Source organism: Myripristis murdjan, chromosome 23 (genome assembly GCF_902150065.1).
Source record: "Myripristis murdjan chromosome 23, fMyrMur1.1, whole genome shotgun sequence".
NCBI lineage: Eukaryota > Metazoa > Chordata > Actinopteri > Holocentriformes > Holocentridae > Myripristis > Myripristis murdjan.
The window spans coordinates 22,742,118-22,769,653 of record NC_044002.1 but is presented as its reverse complement, the minus strand read 5'-3'; the positions used below and the strand labels follow the sequence as shown (position 1 = coordinate 22,769,653).

General features: G+C 42.1%; 2 protein-coding genes across 2 annotated transcripts in view; one reads left to right on the top strand and one right to left on the bottom strand.

Annotated features, from left to right (window-relative positions):
- The window catches only part of LOC115355604 (uncharacterized), a 31,861-nt gene extending 24,764 nt beyond the window's left edge, over positions 1 to 7,097 (bottom strand). Inside the window, exons 1-4 of the mRNA XM_030046461.1 lie at positions 6,532 to 7,097; positions 6,272 to 6,461; positions 5,514 to 5,849; positions 5,150 to 5,380 (exon numbers count right to left, since the gene is read on the bottom strand). Of these exons, the coding sequence (XP_029902321.1) occupies positions 5,150 to 5,380; positions 5,514 to 5,849; positions 6,272 to 6,461; positions 6,532 to 7,097 (1,323 nt within the window). The remainder of the gene's footprint in view (positions 1 to 5,149; positions 5,381 to 5,513; positions 5,850 to 6,271; positions 6,462 to 6,531) is intronic.
- An 8,776-nt stretch (positions 7,098 to 15,873) lies between these two features.
- Positions 15,874 to 26,979, top strand: LOC115355603 (NXPE family member 3-like). The gene is made up of 9 exons (XM_030046458.1): positions 15,874 to 15,996; positions 16,277 to 16,357; positions 18,768 to 18,827; positions 19,089 to 19,157; positions 19,508 to 19,915; positions 21,550 to 21,842; positions 22,662 to 22,732; positions 24,555 to 24,761; positions 25,632 to 26,979. The coding sequence occupies exons 1-9, from the start codon at positions 15,874 to 15,876 to the stop codon at positions 26,186 to 26,188; spliced, it is 1,869 nt and encodes a 622-aa protein (XP_029902318.1). The 3' UTR covers positions 26,189 to 26,979.
- The last annotated feature ends 557 nt before the right edge of the window (positions 26,980 to 27,536 follow it).

Genomic DNA, 27,536 nt, shown 5'->3' with positions numbered 1-27,536 from the left:
TTAGCCCAGACTATATTACCATAATGCCACATGCATTTCCTCCAATGGCTGTGGTTGGAATTTTATTATGTTCACCTCTTAATTGATTACAATTGCAAGATGTTGATATTTTCAGCATTTGAATAAACAAATGAGGAGAATCTGTTGTAAATCGTCTTATTTCTAGTTTAAAATTTACAAGTGTTTAAATACACCATGCAGTCTAAAATTAGCACTGCAGCCTAAAGTGGAATGCAATGTGAGGGAGAGGCTGAGTGATACAAGTAGTCTTCCTGACTGAATTTGTGTTAAAACCACATTTTCAGAATGTTTGCACATTATCTGAAGAAGCTCCATCAGGATGTAAACACTGTCTGGTTGATCCAGGAAGACCTTTCTGTGTGGAGTTTGCATGTTCTTACTCCCTGTGTCTGTGTGGGTTTCCACCTGGAGCTCCGTTTCCTCCCACAGTCCAAAGACATGTAAGTCCATCGGTGTGAACGTGTCTGTCTGTGTGTCTGCCCTGTGATGGACTGGTGACCTGTCCAGGATGTTTCCTCACCCTCTCTTCCCATTGTGCTTTTGGAGAGGCTCCAGCACCCTGTGACCCTAATCAGGATAAGCAGCTTGGAGAATGAACGATGAATGAATGAATGTTTGATCGACTAATTAAAGGTGACTGGATCAACTTTTAATGTGCAGGCCTCTTATTATATACAATTCATTTTGACCCGACTACTGTTTTGATGGATGTGTGTATGAGCTGCAATGCAACTGGAGATTGTGTCTTAACTTTTAAAGTAAGTTTACCTGCATTGTAGTAAAATTCCTCATAATATATTTTCATCTACAGTGTTGCCTCTCAATTATTGACAGTTTATGTCCTGCATCTCCTGCAAAATACCTCATAAGTTCCTGGTACCACACACACACACACACACACACACACACACACACACACACACACACACACACACACACACACACACACACACACACACACACACAGATCGATCACTCATCCAAGACACTCAAAAAAAAAAAGTTATTTTCACCACCAGTGACTGAGCACTTAACTTGGTTGGCATTGAGGTGTTCAAACCACTGTCTGCTGGTGGAGTGGCTGTACAGGTAAATCACCTGGTCTCTCAGACACTGGCTGATGGCAGAGGAGTTGCTGAACTGGTGAGCTTTGGCACCCCCTAGTGCTCACCACACACTCTGGTAGTAATATCCAGAGCTGCACAGTGCTGTTTATTTTATAAGGATATAAACAGAGAAAAGTAAGAAATTCTTTGCATTGTAGTTATCTTAGTGAAACTGGAATCAGCAAATGTTTGGCTTTTTCTTACTTATATAAATTAGTAAAATGATGAACTGATTATGAAAAAGATAATCAATTAATGTTCAATCATCTACTGAAATTAATAGGCTAATGATTTCAGAGCTACATCAGTTTTTTCAGACCTCAAAAGTGTCAAGGAGGATTCAAGCCTTAGAAAGGATTCTCATGATCCACTGCTGAAATAAAAAGCAGGAATCCCCACCCTGCCAGTATCTGATCAAAATGAGGGTGAACATGTCTGCAGAGGACAAGCAGTCTCGGACAGATAACATCAGTACCACACCTCGGTAAGGTGATCACAACAACAACAACAAAAAAAAAAAAAACTCTTTGGCCAAGCATTTTTCTGGGAACATTTTTAACCTCAGTTACGTCAGCTTAGTGACACAGACAATGGCTGTTTTATTTACTTTGTCAACACCTGAGGAAAAAATGAAAATATGTCCAGCAGAGTGTGACGGACACAAACAAACATACCCTGTTTCAGGATATAATATATGGGCACAGACATGGGACCAGATTCAAACCCAGGCGGCTGCAGTGAGGACTGAGCCTGGAAATGTTGTATCTGCTCCACCAGCTGAGCTACTAAGTGCCCTTATACAGCTACTAAGTGCCCTTATACAGTTGCTCTCTAACATGTATTTAAGCTATTCATCAAATCAATTACACAAGGACAAGCTTAACAAACACAAAAGATAATGTACTGTATGATCCTGTGTCATACTGTCAAATCAAAACTGAATGCACAAACGTCTAAGCTAATTTTCACTCACCTTGTGCACTGACTTGGTTTTGTGGGGTTCAAGACAAGAACAACCAAAAAAAAAATATATGCAGTTTAGATGAAGGAAATACAGTGAGTGCCCTTATACTGTAAAGTGACTTATTAATATGCCTATTTTGCTTTTTGACTAATAGTCATAGATTTTGTCCATTTACAGTACGTGTCCAGTGTCTTTTGTCACATACTTCTCCAAGGCTGACCTTTTTTTCCATACATTGTCTTCTCTACCAAAGATGTTATGACAATGCATTTAGTTTGCTGTTATATTAACTTTTATATTATTCTAGTTAAGTGCAATGTTAGTCGATTTAAAAAGCGGCACTACTATATTTTAAAGATTATACAGATGGTCAGATGACTTGCATAATTGCATAAATTTAAAAGAAGATGTCACACTAAAAGTTGCTCCAGTAAACTTAATTTATTGGATTAAACAGACAGGGTTTGATCCTGATGGAGTTTTTTCACATAACCCTGCCTTTCTAATATGTCTGCATGTTACTGTGAGCTTCGTCGGATAGAAGCATCAATCAAAAAGTCTTTTGTAGTGTTTATTTAAGACTGCATCTTTGTGATTTCAGCTGGGAGGAGGGGTTTTCAGTGACTCCACAAACACATGTGGGTCTTTGACCAGATCAGTTGGAGCTGAGCTGAGCTAATAAAATGCCCACTCAGTGCTCATTTCAGTCCTGGCTGGCTCTCTCTGTGATCCTTCCCAATTCCTCTTCTTTTTTTCCTCTTTTATGGCATCGATGTTTACTTGCCCACTATGAGGGTTCAGGTCAGGCAGTGGTATTTGTTTTGTTTTGTGTTTTGTCTTATGAAGGACTCTAAATAAATTCACACTTGAGCATAAATTAATTTAGCCTGTTTGCTCATGCTTCAGTTTGTTTTTGGTAGCACTGATTTTGGGGAAAATCCACATTAAAACACTTTAAAAGTGCATTTTATGCATCCATTTGAGTCATAAAAAGGTTTATTCATAGTAATTTTGCATAACTAGTCAACAATCATAAAGTGAAAGAGGTAGAAATACCAATTTCTCAAGAGACAGGAGCCACAACAGACCAGAATGCAATGCTGTCAGTATGTAATCTGAAATCGTTATGGAAAATGTGAATAGAAATGGTAAGAAATGCAAAAAATAAAGTCTGCACTCCACAGAGCCTTCATTCAGTTATTTCACATAGTGATTGTTGTTAGCAAAATTGTACTCATTTTTGGAAAGAAGGCTACAGCAATCAGCAACATGCTTGCTGTGATAAACAAAATATATACAGTGCTAATCATAAAAATACCAAATGTTCAATGAAACAACTATGAAGAACTTAATAATTTGAATTTTGAATTTGAATTCAGCAGAAACCTAAATTTTTCAGCAGCTGACAATAACAGCCTTTATTCACCTCAACAGCAATGCTTTTTTAAAGTTTTTAAGTTTTATATGTGTGAGATGTGTGTGAGATGTGTGAGTGTGTGTGTATATATCTCTATATATCTCTATCTCTATCTACACTATATTGCCAAAAGTATTCGCTCGGCTGCCTTCACACACATATGAACATGAGTGACATCCCATTCTTAAACCATAGGATTTAATATGATGTGGGCCCATCCTTTGCAGCTAGAACAGCTTCAACTCTTCTAGGAAGGCTTTCCACAAGGTTGAGGAGAGTGTTTATGGGAATTTTTGACCATTCTTCCAGAAGTGCATTTGTGAGGTCAAACACTGATGTTGGACAAGAAGGCCTGGCTCGCAGTCTCCACTCTAATTCATCCCAAAGGTGTTCTCTCGGGTTGAGGTCAGGACTCTGTGCAGGCCAGTCAAGTTCTTCCACAACAAACTCGCTTATCCATGTCTTTATGGACCTTGCTTTGTGCACTGGTGGACAGTCATGTTGGAAGAGGAAGGGCCATCTCCAAACTGTTCCCACAAAGTTGAGAGCATGAAATTGTCCAAAATGTCTTTGTATGCTGAAGCATTAAGAGTTCCTTTCACTGGAACTAAGGGGCCGAGCCCAACGTCCGAAAAACAACCCCACACTATAATCCCCCCTCCACCAAACTTTACACTTGGCACAATGCAGTCTGAAATGTACCGTTCTCTTGGCAACCACCAAACCCAGACTCGTCCATCAGATTGCCAGACAGAGAAGCGTGACTCGTCACTGCAGAGAACACGTGTCCACTGCTCTAGAGTCCAGTGGCGGTGTGCTTTACACCGCTGCATCCGATGCTTTGCATTGTGCTTGGTGATGTAAGGCTTGGATGCAGCTGCTCGGCCATTGAAACCCATTCCATGAAGCTCTCTACGCACTGCTCTTGAGCTAATCTGAAGATCACATGAAGTTTAAAGGTCTCAAGCTATTGACTCTGCAGAAAGTTGGCGTCCTCTGCGCACTATGCGTCTCAGCATCCGCTGACCCCGCTCTGTGATTTTATGTGGCCTACCACTCCGTGGCTGAGTTGCTGTCGTTCCCAATCGCTTCTACTTTGTTATAGTACCACTAACAGTTGATTGTGGAATATTTAGTAGCGAGGAAGTTTCATAACTGGACTTACTGCACAGGTGGCATCCTATTACATTACTATTACAGCACCATGCTGGAATTCACTGAGCTCCTGAGAGCGACCCATTCTTTCACAAATGTTTGTAGAAGTAGTCTGCATGCCTAGGTGCTTGATTTTATACACCTGTGGTCATGGAAGTGATTGGAACACTGGAATTTGGATAGATGAGCGAATACTTTTGGCAATATAGTGTATCTATCTATCTATCTATCTATCTATAGGTAGATAGATAGATAGATAGATAGATAGATAGATATAGATATAGATATATATCTATATATCATGGGGTGGTAACTGTGTTATCCTCAAGCTCAGGTCCTCTACCAGAGGCCTGTGAGGATTCTGCACAGTATCTTACCTGTTCCTAGGACTGCGCTCTTCTAAACTGAGGCTTCAGATGTTGTTCCTGGAATCTGCTGGAGCCGCTCTCCCAGTTTGGGGGTCACTGCCCCGAGTGCTCCTATTACCACGGGCACCACGCTAGTCTTCACCTTCCACATCCATTCTAGCTGCTCTTTCAGCCCTTGGTACTTCTCAACTTTTTTGTGTTCCTTCTTTCTGATGTTGGCATCTATTACCACCACCCTCTTCTGCTGTTTATCCACCACCACTATGTCCGGTTGGTTAGCCAGGAGCTGTTTGTCAGTCTGGAAGCTGAAGTCCCACAAGATCTTGGCCCTGTTGTTCTCTACCACCTTCTGTGGTGTGGCCCATTGGGATTTGGGTACCTCTATCCCATACTGGGTGTATGATGTTACTGTATACTATCCCAGCCACTTGGTTGCGCCTCTCCATATACACTGATCCAGCTAGCATCTTACACCCTGCTACTATGTGCTGGATTGTCTCAGGGGCATCTTTGCACAGCTTACACCTTGGGTCTAATCTACTCTGGTAGACCCTGTCCTCTATGGCTCTTGTGCATAGGGCCTGGTCTTGTGCTGCCATGATTAGTGCCTCTGTGCTGTCTGTCAGTCCAGCGTTTTCCAGCCACTGGTAGGTTTTCTTGATATCAGCCACTTCTTCAACTTGACGGTGGTACATGCCATGTAGGGGCTTGTCCCTCCAAGTTGTCTGCTCCTCTTCCTCTGCATTCTCATCAGGGTCCTGCTGCCTGAGGCATTCACTTAGCAGCTCATCCTTTGGGGCCATTTTCTTGATGTATTCCTGGATTTTCGATGTTTTATCCTGGACCGTGGCCCTGATGCTCACTAGTACTCAGCCTCCCTCTTTCTGCTTACAGCCTCAGGGTACTGGACTTGGGGTGCAACCCCCCGTGCATGGTGAGGAGCTTTCTTGTCTTAATATCTGTGGTTTCTATCTCCTCCTTTGGCCAGCTTATGAGCCCGGTGGGGTATCTGATGACTGGCAGATTGATGGCTTGGACCTTGTTCTTACCATTCAGCTGGCTTTTCAGGACTGGCCTTACTCTCTGGAGCTATTTAGCTGTGGCTGACTTCCTTGTGGCCTCGTCATGGTTTCCATTAGCCTGTGGGATACCAAGGTATTTGTAGCTGTCCTGGATATCTCCTATCTTGCCCTCTGGTAAGTCTCCCTTCAGTTCTGATTATCTTGCCTCTCTTTGAGACCATCCGGCCGCACTTATCCAATCTGAATGACATCCCTATGTCGTTGCTGTAGATCCTGGTGGTGTGGATCAGTGAGTCAATTTCCCACTCATTCCTGGCAAACAGCTTGATGTCATCCATGTAGAGCAGGTGGCTGATCGTTACCCCACTTCGGAATTGGTATCCGTAGCCACTCTTTGTGATGATCTGGCTGAGGGGGTTCAGGCCTATGCAGAACAGTGGTGACAGCGCACCTCCTTGCATTGGCGCATATGCAGCACCTGATGTTGACTTGGGCATTCTGCTTTGAGTTGGCCTCTAGGGTTGTCTTCCACATTCGCATCGAGTTCTGAATGAAGGCCCTTAGGTTCCTGTTGATCTTATATAGTTCCAGACATTCCAGTATCCATGTGTGTGGCATCGAGTCATAGACTTTCTTGTAGTCAATCCAGGCAGTGCACAGGCTAGTCCGTCTGTTCTTACAGTCTCGAGCGACTGCTCTGTTGACCAGTAGCTGGTCCTTGGCTCCTCTGGTGTTACTGCCAACTCCTTTCCGAGCCCCACTCATGTATTGAGCCACATGCCTACTCATCTTAGCCGCAATGATACCTGATAGGAGTTTCCATGTTGTGCAGAGGCAGGTTATCGGCCGGTAGTTGGATGGGATGGGTCCTTTCTGGGGGTCCTTCAGGATTAGGACTGTCCTGCTCTGGGTTAACCACTCTGGGTGGGTCCCATCCCTCAGCAGCTGGTTCATTTGTCCTGCTAGGCGTTCATGGAGTGCAGTTAGCTTCTTCAGCCAGTATGTGTGGATCATATCAGGCCCCGGTGCTGTCCAGCTCTTCATCTTTGACACTCTTTCTTGGATGTCTGCCATTGAAATGGTTACCGGTTCTTGTTCTGGGAGGTTGCTGTAGTCAGTTCTCAGGTCCACTAGCCATTGGGCATCGGTGTTGTATGATGCCTCTCTTTCCTATATGTTCCTCCTGTATTTTTCCATCTCAGCTCTTGGTTGGTCTGACCGGTTGTTATTTCCCTGCCACTGAGAGTACACCTTGGCTGGGTCCGTGGAGAACATCTTGTTTATTCTCCTGGCCTCGACCTCTTTGGTGTAGCCGGGCGGCCAGAGCTGCTAGTCTCTGTTTGGCAGTTTGAAGTGCCTCAAGTATGGAGAGCTTGTTGTATTTCCTAGGTGCCCCTTTGTTCACCTTGTTTCCTTTCTGGAGCTCTGCTAGCTGGCTAACTTCTCTCTGTGTTGCCTCCCTGTTGGCCTCTAATCGTCTCTTCCATGGAGGGTACTGCTTGTTATATTTTGTTCATGAAAAGGTATAAAACTATAATTCCTAAGAAGTTAATTCCATATTTTTGTTCAACCCCTTAAATTAAAGTTGAAAGTCTGAATCATGTCTCAATCATGTCTTGATTACTCCATTTATATACACACACAGATGTAATTTGGGGGGGGGGACATGTCCCCTCCACTTTTTCAAAAGGTAGTTTTGGTCCCCTGCAGTTTTTACCGTCCAAAAACAATGTTACGCTATATTACAGTTTTTTTCATTCGCTTTGTCCAGTCTAATGAAACTGGGATCCACTTTGTCGTCTCAAACCACAGCAGAAGTTTTCTTTTGCAAATGTGTTCATACCTTTTCATTGGATTCACACATTTTTCACGCTCTTTTGCACAACACTTCTCACATGTGTCATTTACATGGCCCTGACTCCATTGACTTCACTGTGGTAGTCAAAAGCAAAACATCTGCTCACAGCTGATAGAAATGAGCTGCATCACTGTGAAATCACCAGTGTACCTGCATCACTACCCTTTCCACAAATCACCATTCACCAATCAATCAGTATGCACCTAAAAAAAAGGGGGCTATAAATTGTATTCTGTATTTTTTTTTTCAACTCCTTTGAGTGTAACTCAAAGGTATGTACTGTGTAAAGGTACTGTATGTGACTTACCGTATTTCAGTTTTTGCCATCAATACAGTACAATTTCACTTCAAAGTCTCTCTGAGTTTGGATGCAGTTCTTTACTGTAAGTTCACATTTGAATGTGTAGCTCACAGGAGAACCTTGTTCAGACTGACAGCTGTATTTTGTATTCTGCTGTCAGCTGTGTTACAGTACAGTAGAGCTGACTGAAGGAATCTACTCATTTGGGCAGAAGTTGAGTTGTTTGAGGGAAATACTGGATTTTGCTACTTGCTTTACAATATGTAACTATGTAAATTGTCAAAAATATGACTGCAATACACAGGAAAAAAGTAAGGTTGAACCTGCTCAGACTAAAAAGGGTGTGTTGCATTTTGGTGTTGAGTATGAAGTGAGTGAGTGGCTGGATTATGTCGCTTGACTGCAAGTTGTATTGGGCGGTGACAAAATGTGCTTTTGCTGCATGTTTGAAATGTTTTGTCATGGTAAGAGCCTTTTGCAAACAAAATGTGTTATTTTGGGAAGTGCGCCTCTCATTAGGCCTATGGATTAACTGTTTTGATACCAGCGTTTCTGAGTTGACGGAGGAGGTAAAGCGATTGAAAAAAACTGTAAATGGAGACAGGTCAAGCACTAGGACCCAGCGGAAACGGCTCAAGCTGAAGCCTGTTTCCCTTGAGACCGCCCACAAGCTCTTCGATTGGCTCTGCCGTTTCTTGCTAATGTGTGATTGGCCATCCCCGCTGTCACTCCATCTGGTTGTAAACAGCGCCTGGACTGGATGTAACCACACACATACTGGTTGTGTGTATGGCTTAAAAAATGTTTTATAAATGTACCCACTGAAACCAAACCCATACCCTTGATGAGGCTGGTAGAGGGCATCTTGCCTGAGATATCAAGATGGTAAGAAACAGCCATCATTGTTTCATATAAAATAGGGCTCAAATGGGTGGAGGCACATGTACATATTGACAGAGACTGACAGCCAGTTATTAGCTGGAAATGTCATGACTGTTTTGTCAACATAAATATTTACTCATGGTGAAGGCACTCAAGTGCAAATATTATACATTCATTAGCAGACAGAAGGATTTAGTGTCTGTTCCCAGACAGTAAGAGAAGAGTGACAAAGGCTTCATACATGATATATAATCCATAATGGAAGTTCCTTGCAGAACTGGTCCTGGACATACGTTGTCCAGCTGTCACCTAGAGCTTATCTTTCATAACAAATGCAATAACTCTGCTAAACTCACGAATACCATTCACATTAGAACCAAGCCAGTTATTGTTGTCTGTACTCTGTTTTTATTATTGTATGTACTGGGAATCACTGTGATGTATCTAAACCAGCTTGGGAACTTGTTGTTGTTGTTGAACTTTGAATTAACATTCATATAAGTTTTTTTTCTGTTTTTTTGTTTGTTTGTTTGTTTGTTTTTGTTATTATTATTAATTTATTAATTTTTTTTTTTTTTTTACCTCACATCAGTATAACAGTCCAGACTGGACAATTTTTACTTCGCCCCCTATCCTCCCTTTTTCAAAAAGTGATGGTGGACCATTATCAGTTTATCAGTAGATAATATGTGAATGCAGTGCAGGGGAGAGGGTAAAAGTACATCATAATCTAAATATTCAATAGAACATAATGGTAATCATAAGACGCATTATAACAATAAATAACAGCCACAGATTCGTTTTCAGTAGTATTTTAAATCAAAGTGATCAGGTGATATTCATGCCTATTTGATGTTTCTTGCAGGTGAAGCAACGTGAAGCCCAACCCAATCCACAGCTCCTTCCTCACAGACTGAAGAACCACCCACCTCATCTGCCTCTGCTGCACAACCTGCCACAACTTAGCCCAGACTATATTACCATAATGCCACATGCATTTCCTTCAATGGCTGTGGTTGGAATTTAATTATGTTCACCTCTTAATTGACTATCATCACACAGTTACACTATTTGCACTATTTGAGTAAACAAATGAGGAGAATTTGTTGTAAATCATTCATGTGGTTGTCTTATTTCGAGTTTAGACTAGTTTAGACAGAATGCGTTTGTAACATCATTTCTCTATCGTGCTGTTTCAATTTATTTGGTTACTGATTTCCTTATTTGTTTTGTCTTTCTACTGATACAATGCCTTGTAAAATACACTGCCTGGCCAAAAAAAAAAGTCACCACCAAAAAAAAGGTCACACACTCCAATATTTCGTTGGACAGCCTTTAGCTTTGATTATGGCACGCATTCGCTGTGGCATTGTTTTGATATGCTTCTGCAAAGTCACAAGATTTATTTCTGTCCAGTGTCGCATTAATTTTTCACCAAGATCTTGTATTGATGATGGGAGAGTCGGACCACTGCACAAAGCCTTCTCCAGCACATCCCAAAGATTCTCAATGGGGTTAAGGTCTGGACTCTGTGGTGGCCAATCCATGTGGGAAAATGATGTCTCATGCTCCCTGAAGCACTCTTTCACAATTTGATCCCGATGAATCCTGGCATTGTCATCTTGGAATATGCCCATGCCATCAGGGAAGAAAAAAATCCATTGATGGAATCACCTGGTCATTCAGTATATTCAGTTAGTCAGCTGACCTCATTCTTTGGGCACATAATGTTGCTGAACCTAGACCTGACCAACTGCAGCAACCCCAGATCATAACACTGCCTCCACAGGCTTGTACAGTAGGCACTAGGCATGATGGGTGCATCACTTCATCTGCCTCTCTTCTTACCCTGATGCGCCCATCACTCTGTAACAGGGTAAATCTGGACTCATCAGACCACATGACAATATTGATGATATTAATGCGTTGGACAGTTCTAAACTCAATTTTAGTAGAATCTGCAATCTCCTTAGATGTTTTCTCTGTTTGATGCATGCCAATGATTTGACCCTTCTCAAACAGACTAACATCTTTTCCACGACCACAGGATGTGTCTTTCGACATGGTTGTTTAAGACATGAGAAGCTACTCATTGCATCAGTTGGGGTTAAACAACTTGTTGCCAGCTGAAAGATAATCGCCCATGCAGTAATTATCCAATAAGAGGCTCTTACCTATTTGCTTAGTTAAATCCACGTGGCGATTTTTTTTTTTTGGCCAGGCAGTGTATTACACCATAAACATCGGCTACAGCAGACCAATCCTCACTCATCTTCAACATCTACATATCCACACATCCACATACACACACACACACACCACACCCTCTGCACATTTGTAACATCACCATAATCTGTGCTCTCCATCTGTCCCATCTCCAGTCTTGGTGCTCGCTGCGTTGGTGGTGAACCTGGACGTGGCTGTGGCTGCTGCCCCCACTACGATCCCCGGCAAATTTTCAAATACAAACTCAGATCAAAAACTCTGACATGAAATGTTTGAAGGAAGGGAGGTAGATTTCTTGCAATTGTCTGAGGGGTTGCACAGACCCACAGAGGACATGTTCCCTCCCTTCAGTTTGGGAGGTCTGACTCACTTTGTCCCATCAGCCTCATACCTATCCACACATTCACACTGTCATACTGTGTGTGTGTGTGTGTGTGTGTGTGTGTGTGTGTGTGTGATAAAATATCATTCATAAATGCTGTATAGTCCTTCAACAAGTCTGATAAAATATCATCATAAATGTTAGCAAGTGTGATAAAATAATTTTGCAAATCTCTCTGCTCAGGTTTCCTCATTTTGCCCACAGGAGATTATGACTGACACTCCTGTTCTTCAGCACACCTGTGTGCAAGCCTTTTGGTTACAGGTACAAATTTGTTCAGCAGTTTTGCATCTCAAACAGACTCTGTGATGTGGGAGTGTCTGGATCACTGCCAAGGAGCAGAAGAAACATAACGGCAAAGCTGAATGATAATCTTCCACAGTTACCGTCTCAAGAAATGACTGTCTGCTCAGGTAAGACCCATCTTCTTTTTAAAATTTATATGAAGGGCTTCGAGTCAAAAATGCTCTATCTGTTACTGGTGTGTGCATTTGTGTGTGTGTGTGTGTGTGTGTTGGGGGAGGGGTGGGGTGGGGTCATCTTCTGCTCATCTTGTTTAACCCTACTGTGTGTATCTCTCTCTTTCTCTCTCTCTCTCTCTCTCTCTTTTTTTTAAATCAACTTCTTTTGCTCCTGCACCTGTAATAAGTTTTGGTTCTCTCCTCTGAAGCTCAGCATTTGGCCATAGCAAAACAAAAATGGAATATGAGGGATAAAATGTTTGTTGCTTGCTTGTTTATAAATGAATAACTACAGAACATTTAAATAAACCAGTCTTAAAGGCAGCCTATTATTCATTACCTTATTTTCTCAGATTTCGTCACAGATGTATTGTTACAATGTCAGATGTTCATATTATACGTGGTCAATATTTCAAATAAAATAATCCCTATGTATGTCTGTATGTAATCCATACAGACAGACCAACCATTCCAGTTTGTGTGCACAGATATTACTGAGCAGCCTCTCACTTCACAGGTATACTATAACACTACTATACTATACTATACTATAACATAATAATTTCCTATCTATCTATCTATCTATCTATCTATCTATCTATCTATCTATCTATCTATCTATCTATCTATCTAGGCTATGTTATGCTATGTTCGGGGGGTTTGGTTTAGGATTAGGCTGAGGGTGGGGGTTGGCATCAGGGTGAGAATGGGGGTGAGGGTTAGGAGTTAGGGTGGGGGTTAAGGTAAGGAGCAAGTGTTAGGGTGAGGTGTTTGGTTGAGGCGTTCAAGTGAGGGTTATCTATTTCTTCTCCATCTTCTGAAGTACGAGCAATTCATAACTGTTATATTTTTGCGCGGCCCGACAGTTACACACATATGTTATTATAATCTTGTGGCAACTCCTGGACTGGGAGGCAGGAGCTTTCAGGGATGGTTTGGTTCTGTGGGATCACATAATCCCTTCACCTTTGTATATTGCAATGGACTGGGGCCCTTTCTCTTATCTGATTGGCTATATCTTCTGTTGGTAGTTACTTTTTTAATTGCTCTCTGCCTAAAGACATTATTACTAAAGGTCTGAGTCTGGATGAATTCAGGGTCCGATTATGGCTACCGTTCTCCTTTAAATGGGTTAAGATTAGGATTATGGATGGTTTGATTAGGGTCAAATATGTAATTATATTCATATCTTATTTGGAAACGGTTAGGATTAAGATTTGGATTGGTTTAGGTCTAAAATGAATTAATAACCCTGTACATAACATAAAGACCTTAAGGACGGGTCTCTTAAGTGCAGTCTCATTTTGCTCCTGCAGTGCCTGTAGGGGGGCGTGGCTTATCTACGACTTGTTTTGGTGGGGTTGTTCGCTCACCTCAGCTGCTCTAGCTGAGGTACTGCAAATACACATGCCCAGATTCAATGTGAAAGCAGCCTCAGGTAGATCTACAGTTTGCTTTCTGAACCTCCACACCAGCACACCAGTAATTATTTATTTATTTATTTATTTAGTGACAGGATTTTTTATTGATTTAGAGTCTCCACACCCTTTCTGTAATGTAAGTAACCCAACTCGTGGATGTCGTGGTGACAGTACTGATAAAATGTTCCAAAATTTTATAAAACAGGAGTAACCCAAAACCATAGATAACCAAAACAGGGGAGTAGCCACTAATACCCGCTTAAACAGAATAAAAGATACAAATGTTAATGTCAAGGCGTGTTATTCTTCAGGGTTGAGGCAGATAAGTCAGAGACATCTGCCAGTGTATCATGTCTGGAAAACTCACCTCGCAAAACCGCCTGTACTGCAAACATCGCAGGTGGGGCTGGTGTGAGATATCACGTGTATCGTCGTTAACACCTAACCGATAAGCCAAAATGACAACCCAAAATGTAAAGGTTCTGTCACCCACTTGTCAGTCTGACAGGCTGACACAAGTTGGCCAATCAAAGTTAAGTGGGTTTTCAGACAGAGGATGAACTGAGGGTCTGCATAAAGGGCCAGCATAAGATTAATAAGGATTGTTTTGGACTGTGAATCATGGGAAGGTACTCTACTGGAGTCTCCAAATAAAAATATAGAGCAGGAAATGAGCATGATAAACCCTCTTTAAATGAAAAGCATTTTTTGTGGATGGGAGCCCCCCAAAAATAGACAGCGTCTTACATATCGATGTAACTTACCACACTGGCCTGAATATAAAAGCAGAAGTATGGTCATTCTATCTTCAAGGACTCCACAGTTACATGACATCATGCATGTGGCCAACAGCAGGTGGCGAAATGGTGCTCGTCCACAAGTATATTAAAATATTCATATTCTCTTGCGAGCGAGTGGTCAGACGAGGTGAATTATTGTGGTCCACTGCCACATCCATGTGGTCATCTCAAGCTCTCTGCTCTCAAAATGCAGGGCTCCCATGTTTAGTAAAAGTTAACAAAAAGTCAGCAGGTGGCCGGGCCTTTTCCTATCGGGCCCCACTCTTGTGGAATAACCTCCCTGCTGGCTTCAGACAATCAGAGTCTGTTGAATCATTTAAATGGAAACTCAAAACTCATCTCAACAGTGCAATGCTATGCACTGTGCATTGAATGGCCTGTTGAGGCTACACTGCTGCTACTATTTGTATTTATTATTATGTATTTATTTATTCTTAACATATTTATGGTCCATCACTAACGTGCCTGTGTGTATCTCTGCCATATACTGACTGTCTCTGCCTGGTATGGATCTGTTTGTTTGTTTGTTTTTTTCTTTTTCTTCTTTTTATGCATAATGTGGGTACACTGCTAAACTGCATTGCCCCTTGGGGATAAATAAAGTTGTCTGATTCTGATACTGATTCTGATTAACCTGCAGTAAGACAGTTAGTGGTACGGCAGGCCATCCTCTCCCCTGTGTTCCAGTTCTGTTCTCCTCCATCCAGTCCTGTTCTCCAGATGCACCTGATTGCAGCTTGGCATGCTTCTTCCCACTTTTTTTTTAATCTTTTCTTCCCTTCTCGTTCTTACCTTCTCGTTCTCTCTCCCATGTGTGTGAATGGTTGATGTGAGTCTTCCGAGTACAAATGTGGTCTTTTCTCCATCTAGGCCTCCATGTTGTTGGTGGTTGCGTGGCTCCACTCAGCATCCTCATCTCATTCCTGATACACCATCCGCTGCCATTACAACTACATTATAATTTTGTTATCCTGTTTCTGTGATAGCATTGTGTAATCTGTGCTCTGCTCTGTGCGTACAACATCCATTGCACATCTGTTCGTCCTGAGGAGGGATCCCTCCTCTGTTGCTCCCCTGAGGTTTCTTCTTATTTTTTGTCCCTGTTAAAAGTTTTTTTTAGGGAGTTGGTCCTCATCCGATGTGAGGGACTGAAGGACAGAGGATGTTGTATTTCTGTAAAACCCCTTGAGGCAAATTTGTAATTTGTGATATTGGGCTATATAAATAAAACTGTCTTGACTTGACATACAGTATGTGAACAAACTGAGGACCTTCCTTGGGATCTGGAATTAGATTAGATGAAACACAAGCTATGGGCATTTTACATCGTCTTACAGGATTTCCATTAATCGTGATAATTGTTTAAAAATGATACGGCTATTCATGAAATTGTTTCTTTTTTGCACATTTTAATGTATTTTGTGTGTGTGTGTGTGTGTGTGTTTTCATATATGTAAAGTGCATCAAGTTTCATGTGAACTGATGTGAGATGGAGACCGGAGCTGGCAAATGGAGGAAATTCAGCACATGCCGTCCCACATACGCTGCCATCTTCCTCTTCCTGGTTGTGTTCGCTGTGTACTTCCTGCAACGTAACATCGGCGCGCTGATGGTGAGAACAGGGGAGGGGACACTGTTTTAATTAAAAGTTGTCATTTATTCAGTTTTACTAAGTTTACTGTTCAATACATCTACGTTGATGCTACCTACTTCAGTCACATCTGTATGACTGTAGCTTTCGGCCAGGAGAAGATGTTGTCAGGTGGCGTCCAACTTTCATTGGGCGTTGTGACCCTGAACCACAACGTCCCCCAGTTGGCGGGTCAGCAGTGATGGCCAGTCACTGCCCATATTCTCCTGGCCCCCAGCTCAACTCCTCCCTCCTATTCCAGAGCCAACAACATGCTCTTTCCACGGCCTCCCTCAACCTGCAGACAGCTGTCTTCCTCTCCCTTCCTGCTATTCCCAGAGCTGTGAGCATTTTCCACACAGACTGTGCCAGGAAACCCCTGCAACCAACCTCAACTGGGAATAGCCAGGCCTGCCATCCTTTGTCCCTGCACTGCTCGACGAGGTCCTGATACTTGGAGGCTTTCCTCTCGTACACCTCCTCGCATCCGTCTTCCCACGGGACCATCAGTTCGATCGGGATGATCTCTGACTCCTCAGACCACAAGACCAAGTCAGGCTTCAGTGATGTTTGCACAACCTGGGGGAAGAGTAGTCTCCTTCTAAGGTCCACCCTCATCTCCCATGATTGTGCTGCCTAGAGGAGGCTCTTCTTGGTCTTCTTGGAGGCTGGTGGTTTCTCCCCTTCCCCACATAAAGTGAAGGTCTGAGGGTCTCAGTTGTGATTCCTATTGCCTTAAATATCTCCTTATGGTGGCTGTCAGTAAGAATGAGCTTGAAGAAGCTCCAAACACCACTGTGGTCATTTCTTACAGTGATATCTGCAGAAATGCCTCCTTGATGTCTGCCATGTATCTAACTTCATGCAGTGTGATCCTTATTAAAACACTAAAAATCTGGATTCAAATCGGGTCCTGTCAGAACAACTTGCAGATTTGGTTGTAATCTTATCCTAAATCAACACAGCATGATGAGGTTGGCAATGAGTCTCTTGTTGTTTGCTGTGCATAAATATGCATTTCCCTTTGGCACATCCCCTGCCTTGTTTTAAATATACCTCTTCCATTTCATTCTTCCCATTCCTGAGATTTCCTCAAATTGCTGCAGAGGCTTTACATCCTCTGGACTCTCAGATGTTTCACTTGTGATGCCCAGTGACTTAAGCTTCCCAGAATAAATACATCTGCTTTTCAATTTGTTTATCTTCACTGAGCTGAATCTACATACACACCGTCTCAGTCATGCTGTACACTGCAACTGGGCCTTGTACTGTGACTACCTGTGTTTAAAACAGTTACAGATGCCATGCTCCTTTTCTAAAAAAAATTTTTAATTGGTTTCATGGAGGAATATGATTTGCGACACAGCTTGTGAACACACTGGCTCTCTTTCTTACTGTGTGATCTCATCATTTGCAACGCTCTCTCTCCACTCTGAACCTCCTCCTGCAGGAGCCCAAGAACATCAGGCACCTTCCATTCATCATCTTCTCCCCTCTGACGTCTATAATCAAAAGCCATGTCCTCGGCATCATTTGTAGCAGTATTTGGCATAGAATGCTTCCTTATGTCCATGTTGGACATATGTCCATATTGGTATCCCCAGGATACCAATATGAATTTCACATTCATCAAATAGTGGCCTCAGTGCACTAATGTCAGATGATTTCTTCACAGGATGTGTGCCTTTACAATGAGATGTTTCCTTCTAAATCTGTTGGCGAGCATATAAAGTGCAGCACCATAATCACTGTCTGTTAGGGTGATTCCTGCTACTACCTTTGCCTCTGATCCGGTCAAGTAAGTTTTCAGGAAGGTAAACTTCTCTCTCTTGCAAAAGGCATAATTACTATTAACAGCAATTTTATCTTGTCCCCAAAATTCTTGTCACAAACTTGCATCTCAAATGAATTTCTCAGTCATCAGCTTTGCTAATTTAACTGATGGATTGCTGTGCTGAGATCTGGCAGAAGTTGCGCTAACATCACCTGGACAAGCAGACGGGGGTTTTATTACTGACAATCTCTGAGCTCACTCTCATGCATGGCCAACATCTGGATCATCCTTTATTACAACATCAATCTGATTCAGTAGTCTCTACACTCTGGACTTGAAATCATACGTCTCTTTTGTTCATGAAAAAGAGTGCATAACTTGCTTGCAAACTGCTGCTAAAAACAACAAGGGGTCGTCACTGATGCAAGTCAGTCCTGAACTGCATTTCACACAGTTCATCAAGTTTCACAACTGATGTCCTATTGATGGTTATCACTGACTGCCTCTAAGCATCATAACTTTTCCCTCCATTAACTGTCCAACCAAGCATGGTTTTGACAGGTTTGTCTCCCACACTCCAGATTACATATAGTGGTTCCAATCCCTTTGGTACATCTGTGCCAATCAGTAACTCGATCTCTTAGTAAACTAACATCTTACCACCCTACTCTTTTCCACGCCGGGATCATGTGTTGCATTAACTGTATGGGTCATTATAACATTATAATCAGATTTTTTTTTATGTAGCAAATGATTTGTTTGTGAATACATTTACTCAGGGAAATCCTAGAAGCAGCAGCTGGACCAGCACAGGAAATTCACAAGCACATGGCACTGCAGCATCTCAGGTGAGCTCTGATGAGTTTATGAGCTTCTGTTAAAAAAAAAAAAAAAAAAATAGTGGGGGTGCATTTGTTGGTTTCATTTAGGGAGGCTTACTTTGTGTCACTCACACACCAACCCAGTGTATTACCCGCAGGAAACAGCAAGTTCATCAGCAAAACAGAGAAAAAAAGCAACTGGAGCTGCCAAGTCTCAGGTGAGGTCTGACAGTGTTTTTTTTTGTTTGTTTGTTTGTTTGTTTGTTTGTTTTTTTACTCTTCTTTGAGGTACATGGAGGAGATAATGTGTCACATTTAGAATAACAGTCAGTATAAGTTGTTGGTTAAATAGTCACTACCCTGATTAGTCCCATCCTGTATTATTACTATATGGATCATTATAATATCAACATTATTTATATGGAAAATTAGCTGCAGCATACTGATTTCTTTGTGAATGTGATGCATTATTTAATTAGGAAACTCCTAGTAACAGCAGCTGGACCAGCACAGGAAATCCCCCAGCAGGTGGCGCTGCAGGGTCTCAGGTGAGCTCTCATGCCATACTGAAATGACTGAAAAATATTTCAGTATTTTAGTGTGTAAGTTTTTTGTTTTTTTGTTACTGTGCATCCCAAGTCAGCACACTGTAATGTGTTAAAACTGTAAAAAGTTTAAGCACCAAAAAAAATCACTGCTGATCATTTGATTCCAGAGTCCAGGTGCGGCCAGTTTAACAACTGTTCGTCAGTTAGTAAGTCATTCATTCATTCATTCTTTCATTCATTCATTCATTCATTCATTCATACCCTCGTGTCTTATCTCTTCTCTTCCTCTCTACTCTCAAACCCACTAACATTTGTTTTGATCTTTTTCCCCAACTCCCCACCAATTTCAGAATAAAATCACCCCCACCACTCCTGTCCCAAACCGCCAACACATCAACTGCAGCCACCACCAGCTGTCGCCTGAGGAACGCCACCTGCTGAACTCCATCGCATGGCCTGAAACCCCTCATGTGCCTGTACCCGTGTCCCTAAACACGACCTCTGACCCCGCCCACAGCACCTTCACAATCCTGCCGGTGAGGGCAGGAGGTCAGTGGCATGTAGGCGACGAACTTGAGGCTCTTATCCAAATCGGTGACTTCCAGGGTCATCCAAAACAGTACGGGGGAGATCTTGTGATTGCTCGCCTCCATGACCCGACACTCAGTGCAGGTGTGGCAGGGCGAGTGGTGGACCACCTGAACGGCTCCTACACCGCTGTGTTTCCATTACTATGGGAGGGACGAGCACAAGTTGAGGTGACACCAGAGTCTATGTTGATGTTCAGTGTAACTGTAAATGTATTGGTTGGAAGTCAGATGAGTCAGCGGCATAAAATAAGTGTCTGACAGATGACTGTTCACCCCCTTTCATGATTCCTTGGTTTTTAGGCCACAGTTTGATTTGTTTCATGCGTTGACTTGAAAAAATGAGTGAACACCAGCAGAAATGTTCTGCTGCACGGCCCTCTGGGGATTGAACTTTCTGGCATGTTGCAATTCTGGCCACAGCGCGTACTTTTAGCAGCTTCAACAGCAAAGTACCTGTTGCTACATCACTGATTGGATGTGGTCAGTAGTCAGTGTTAAAAAACCTTTTTTTTAAAAAAATAATCTGCCAGTGGCATGAGATACAAGTATAAATTTGTTAAAGAAAGGCAGAAAGAGACTGATCGGCCCACTAGAATCAAGAAAATGACACTGGAAACAAGTTGATTAGCATTTGAAACAAGAAGGATTATCAATCCCACTGGCATACTTTTTTTGGACCTTGGTTTAAAAAAGTGTCTGGGCTCTATTTTAACAATCTAAGCACAAAATCTGAAGAGCATGTCATAAGTGCATTCAAGTACACTTTTATTACAGCAGGAAAAGGGTTGCTGCACTTGACACATAGTCATCATAGGGGTGTTTTGGGCGTAACATGCAGTAAGTTAATCAGTGTTATCTCCAATTACCTTTAAAAGCCATGTGAGCTTGCACTTTGGTAGATTGCTATGATAATGCCACTTTTCCCAGGTAAGGAGGAAGGCTTCTCTGCAGAGGAAAGTAGAGTAAAAGGGCTCGAAGTAAAAGCCCATGAGCAGATCATCTACAGCAACAACAGGACTCCATCAAAGCTCCCTGAGGTCAAGCAGGCGTCCCTGTGAACAAGTCTTTTGTATGAACGCTGGCACCCGCCTATGTAGACGTGCATTACTGTCATGATAATGAACCCTGAAAATAACAATGACAACTGCACCACTGACTTCAGGTCTTTTTTGTGGGTCAATTGTGCAATTGCTTTCAACTGCCAGAAAATAGCAATGCACCAACACTGCATCTGATCACGCCTCATTTTAAGACCAACACACCCCTGGGGGCACATGAGTGGATTTACTATTTACACAAGGTGGCTGCTGGACAACTCAGCAGGTTGTAAACTAACAGAGACATTTGCCGCATCGTATTTGCTGCTGCTTTGTGCTGGGTGTAAGATTGGGTCTTCAGTGCGAGACTAAATGACTCATTAAGATGAAAACCTTTTACTTTCAAAAGGGTGAATGAGGTTTTCAAGGTTGTGCTGCAAAGCAACAGAAAGTATTTGTATGCAGCTTGTCAGAGACCCTTAAATGATTATTAATTTAATGTTTAAATGTTTAGTACTACAAGTTCTACATTACAAATGTGTTGGCTTAGTAATTTTGCAAAATGAAACTTAACATGCGAGAACTGTGGTGGAGAGAAAAAAAATCACATTTCACTACCATGGTGGGATCATAGGACTATAAACACCTGGGGCACAAACGTCATGTTCCATCATTACCAGTTTAGCAGCTTTAAGTACAGTCAACTCTTACTCTTTTACCTCACTGATACTGAAACATTGTATAACTGAGTTTTCCCCCTGTCAGGTGACGCTGGTTCATTCCAGTGAGGCCATCACTGTGCTGCACCGGGTAGACAGGGAACACCCAGCCCGGCAATTCTTCTTGAGCCTCTTCCAGTCCGGCTCTGTCTCTGAAACTGTGGTTTGTAACTTCTGCCTGCCTCCCACCCAGCCGCTGTGCAACTACACCGACCTCCACACGGGGGAACCGTGGTTCTGCTACAAGCCAAAGAAGCTGAGCTGCGATACCAGGATCAACCACTATAAAGGAGGCTGCAATTATAATCTCAAGGCCAAGGAGGTGACACTGTTTCAGAGGTGAGAGAGGACTGGGAGAGGGGGATAGGCAATTTGTGTTTATAGTAACTATTACCTGCGAACCAAGAAAAAGCATTCATGTTTGGCTCCTAGTGGTAGTTACAAGTAAGGCCAGAAGCACATTACACAACCAAATGTTGCAGGACATCAGGGCTTCTAGGGCTCTATTTTGCTCGAGACAGAATTATGTTGGTTAGATTCGACCCTGCAGCTCCATTTTTCAGAGCAAGCAGCATTAGGGCATGCGCTAGTCTTTTTTTTTTTTTTTAACAAATATCTTTATTGAGTTTTTTCTTTTATATAATTCTCAATACAATCAACAAACAAACAAACAAACATAGAAATAACTTTTTCATTTTCTTACTCCATCCCTTCCCATCCCATCCCTAGGGCATGCACAAGTCTGAATGAAAGGCTATAACATTCTGAAAAAACATTGTGAATTTAAACTTCACAGGACCAGACAACCCTCTCATTTTCATGGTGCCTGATGGATGGCAATATCAGTATGGATCCCAAACAGATGAATAGAACATGTCACATGTTTTACTCCAGTTTATATAAATCAGAGGTTCTCCCAGACAAGAATCGATGTAACATTTCTAAATCAGCTGCACTTACTCCAGCTATGAGGAAGAGATTCAACTAATTTAGATAAACCAATCACTTTAGAGGAGTTGTAGAAAGTTAGCAGAGAGGTAAATCGTCAGGCATTGACGGGATCCCCCATCGATTCTATATAACTTTCTACAAGGGGTGTGGCTTAGCACAAAACAGTGCTGCAATTAATAACTCATACCTTTATGCATTTTTCCTCAGTGGGGTCAACATGAAAGTCATCATTCAAGCTTCAGGTCCAAGCAACGTTACTGTGCTGCCAAAGAAGAAAGGTAAAAAAAAAATAAATAAATAAAAGGAAAATCATTGCATATTCCACAGTCTGTTGCTCAAAAAACTCTTTCAACAAACGATTTGTTTATGTTCTTTTTTGTTTTGTTTTTGTTGTGTTTTTTGTTTGTTTGTTTGTTTGTTTGTCTGTTTCTTGGCAAGGACTAATCAAGGTCCTTGAAGGACTCAGTTGAAATGTTAAAATGATTTTATGCCACTCTAGCAAATAAATTAGTCTTCACAGGGTACTTGTGAGCCATGGAACACAGCTTTAACCTTTTTTTGTTGACTGATGGAAACAGTGCTTTCATATGCATTCACGAACCCTGAAACACCATTTAATGCCTATGTGACACCTACACACCAACCTTCTCTGAGTTGGGGACAAATACCACCAACTTAGGTTAATCTCACCTAGCCACCATGCCTATCCTGTCCAGAGTTTCTCCAACCAATTCCCATCAGTCTCAAGACTTCCCAGTTGTCACCAAAACCAGCCTCTCCACCATCTTCCCCTGCTATGGCATCTCCAGTATTTGTTCCATCTGTATCTGTCCAGTCTATGGTCCCCACTTTTCCAGTGTTGCCACAGATTTCATTCCCTACCTTGTTGGTACCATCCCAGTCAGTGGCTCTTGTTCTTCAGTTTCTGGCCCTGTCAGCAGAACCTCCTCAGCCTATGTCAGTACAACAGCTTCCACCCAAGGTTCAATCCCTGTTTGCCTGCAGTCTCTAAGACCAGCCATCCTGTAGTCTACGAGTGCCACACTTTTGCAGTGCCTGTGTCCTGCTCGTCTGCAGTTCAGCCTTCATGAGGTCTCTGGGTCCGGCCTTCCCGGAGCTCAAGTTCTGTCTGTGACTCCTGGTCCTGGCTGGTCTGCAGTGCCAAAGCCTGGATATCCTGAGTCCTCACTGTCTAGATTATATGTGGCACTGCTTCTTGGGTTCCAGGCTGTCAGGTTTGGCTATCACGTTTTCCTGGATCCAGCTTTACCAAGGAGGTCCGTCCCAGTTCCTCACTCCCCATGAGCCTTCTGTGGCCCCCCCGCCAGTTACTTCTGCTTCTTCCTCTGTTTTTTGAGGTCCTGCTTCCAGCTTACTGTCTGCCTGGGTGCTGTTTCCCCAGTCCCAAGTTATCTGGCATGTTTCGCACATGCTCTTGCCCCCTGCCCAAGTAGGCACCGTCTGTTTCATTGCTCTGGCCGTCTGCCAGGTTTTTCTTTGTATGATTGTTTTCTGAGAGAGGACAACTGAGGATTTCCAGTGAGTGGGAGGACATTGATGGTCCGTGTTGCCACATATGGAGGAGTAGAGGAGTTGCTCTATGGATTCTCCACTTGGATTTCAGATAAGCTTAAACAAAAACATATGGGGCCCTAACTGGACTAAAAATTTGCAAAAAAACAAGGACTAAAGATACATTGAGCTCAAACTATAACACAATCCGAGTATTAACAGAAACTGAACGCTGGACAAATTTCACTTTTTCGGTTTATTTAAATTGGTTTGTTTTATTTTAGAGGGTCTATATATTTTTTTTTCCATTTAGCAAATCTACAAGAAGTATATAAAAAGTAGATTTTTATTTATTTACTTTTTAAAATAAATTTGCTTTGTCTTTTTTCACAAAGTCATATTTGTGTCTTGCTTATCATCCTCCTTATAGGGTCTAGACCTAAGATACTGTGGTATAACTATTTAATTAGCTCCCAACCTATATAACTGTATCAAGTAGTTACACGTGTTTATGATGTAAAAATTCATCAGTTGAAAGTAAAAAGCTCCTGCACACTGTCCACACAGACGTCTTTATCTTCCTCTCAGGACAACCAGAGGTTAAGAGCAGCACCGTGAAGCCTGAACCCGCTGGATATTACTACCAGGGTGCATGGCAAGCACTAGGGGGCACCACAGTTCGCCAGTTCAGCGATTCCTCTGCCATCAGCCAGTGTCTGACAGGCAAGGTGGTGAATTTGTACGGCGACTCCACCATGAGACAGTGGTTTGAATACCTCAACAGTGTGCTGCCAGGTAAATGATGCTGACATAGTTTGTTCATGTTCACACTGGAGCCTTTTCCCTTTATAAATGAAATCATCATTTAAACACTGTATTTTGTATTTTCTCTGGTTATCTTTGTCTAATATTAAAATTTGTTTGATGATCTGAAACATTTAAGTGTGACAAATGTGCCAAAAAATAAGAAATCAGGAAGGGGGCAAATACTTTTTCACAGCACTATAAGTCATCTAGGCTGCAGACTACACGATTTTAATGTGTCTTATGATGCCTTGCTTTGCCAGTTGTTCTGGTAGCTATTTGCAACAGTGGCATGTACGGACTTTAATTTTGAGTTATGTGAGAGCCAGCGGGAGATGAGCTCCCATGAAAGCAGTAAAATCACACATCTGTGAGAGCCGCAAATACATCAACCATTATGTTGGTATATTTTCCAAAAGATCTAAACTAACCTTAATCTCTCATGAATGACAGACAGTATGGCTGCACTTCAGCACCAAGCCACCAGGTTGTGCAGTGAAATTTGGCACTAATTATGCCAGCATGCCAGCTGCAAATGATCAAATGAATGAGTTTCACTGACAGCTTGCCACTTGCCACTCTACACTTTTAAAACTAGATTTTAAAACTGTATATGATATGAAAGGACTCATGAAAACTGTTTTGTTTTTTTTTGTTGTTTGTTTTTTGTGGTGCATTTAGCTCAGAGGATCAAATCATTACACCTGTATAATAGTGATATGATCTTTCCAGGATTTTGCAGGCTTCCCGAACTAAGAGCTTGGGGAGTTTCTTTTTCTTTTCTTTTCTTTTCTTTTTTTTAAATTTATTCTTATGTTTTTTAATATATTGCTCTCCCCTGGTAACACCTTTCTGTCTTAGACCTCAAGGAGTTTAACTTGCGCAGCGACAGGAGAACCGGACCGTTCATGGCTGTGGACATGGCACGAAGCATCTTGGTGAAATACCGCTTCCACAGCCCTCCAATAGTCACTTGGTCAAAATTCCCAACCAATGAGCTGCGCTATGTTGCCAACGAGCTGGACGGCATGGTCGGAGGCCCCAACACTGTCGTGGTTTTCAGCATCTGGGCTCACTTTGGCACTTTCCCCGTCGAGGTGTACATGCGGCGACTGCTGAGCATCCGCAGGGCGGTGTTGCGGCTGCTGGACAGAGCTCCCGAGACACTGGTGGTCATCCGGACAGGAAATCTGAGGACCATGACGTTTATGTTTGCAATGACCAACAGCGACTGGTACTCACTGCAGCGAGACAAGGTGCTCCGGGCCGTGTTCAAAGGGCTGAATGTTCGCCTGGTGGACGCCTGGGATATGGTCCTGGCCCACCACCTGCCCCATGAAATTCACCCACGACCCCCCATTATCAAGAACATGATAGACGTCCTCTTGTCCTACATATGCCCTAAAAATAAAGCCTAGGTGTGTTTATGGTGGGAGAAAGAGGGGAGTACAAGTGCACAATTTGTGTGGAAACAATAGAAATTGGGCCTCATTTATCAATGTTTTGTGAAGGACTGTAGATTTGAGCATCAGGAGGGAAAGATTTCCTCCATGTGCAAATTGTGAAGCAGTCACACTTCTTCAAAACGAGCGATGATGTGATCACAAATCAGCACCAACCATGAAACCAGACATTGTACTGATCATACTAAGTGAGATCTTTTTTTTTTTTTTTACCTGTTCAAATATTTTCCTGTCTGTTGAAAATCTACATGCACTCAGACCAGACGTGAATTTGATCTAATTGATACACAAAAGATGACATTGGTAAATGATGATCCTGTGAGTGAAATTAACAAACATTTTGTAATCATATTTGATGCGACACCATTTTGATAGATGATACCCCGTTTATGTTGAAGAGTTTAGTTTAGCACACCGGAGCCACTGATCTACCAGGGACACATGAGTGATGTTTGTCTCTGACACAGCAGGTCAATCAGCCGAGTGGGCAATATCTGAAAAACTTGTTACAAGTAAAAAATGTAATACTGTACATAAATCGGGCTGAAGTTAGTTCACTTAACCACTAATCCTGCTTCATGACCCAGGCCTGGCAGTGTATTTTTATTTGGACATATGTAAGATTGCAGTGTTTTATTTTTGACATCTGGTACGACATAAAGTGTAAGTCAGGCTGTCAGGTGTTAACAAAGTAAATAAAACAGCCATTATCTGTGTGATTAGGCTGACATAATTGAAGTTATGAATGTTCCCAGAAAAGATAGAGATAGATAGATACTTTATTCATCCCGCAGGAAAATCAAAAAATGTTTTACCAAAGAATTGTTTGTTGTTGTGATCACCTTACCGCGGTGTGGTCCTGATATTATCTGTCCAAGTCTGCTCGTCATCTGCAGACATGTATTGTTCATCCTCATTTTCATCAGTTATTGGCATGGTGGGAAATCCTGCTTTTTGTTTCAGCAGTGGGCCTTGAGAATCCTTTTTAAAGCTTGAATCCTCCTTGACACTTTTGAAGACTGAAAAAACTGAGGGTTAGGGTTAGGGTTAGGGTTAGGGTTAGAAATGATCAGTCTATTAATCACTTCTCTTTTTGATAATCAGTTAATCATTTTAATAATTTATCAAGTAAAAAAAAAAGCCAAATATTTGCTGATTCCAGCCTTGCTAAGATAACTACATGCAAAGAATTTCTTCCTTTCTCTGTTTATATTATTATAAAATAAACAGCACTGTGCAGCCTGAACGCACTGGATATTTTTACCAGAATGTTTGGTGAGCACTAGGGGGCGCCAAAGCTCAC

What these genes read in the sequence shown, in the direction of transcription:
- LOC115355603 (XM_030046458.1), top strand. Translation starts at nt 15,874, where the DNA reads ATGGAGACCGGAGCTGGCAAATGGAGGAAATTCAGCACATGCCGTCCC. An exon ending in AGGGACGAGCACAAGTTGAG is followed by an intron (nt 19,916 to 21,549) that starts GTGACACCAGAG and finishes TCCCCCTGTCAG; the next exon opens with GTGACGCTGGTTCATTCCAG. An exon ending in GAGGTGACACTGTTTCAGAG is followed by an intron (nt 21,843 to 22,661) that starts GTGAGAGAGGAC and finishes ATTTTTCCTCAG; the next exon opens with TGGGGTCAACATGAAAGTCA.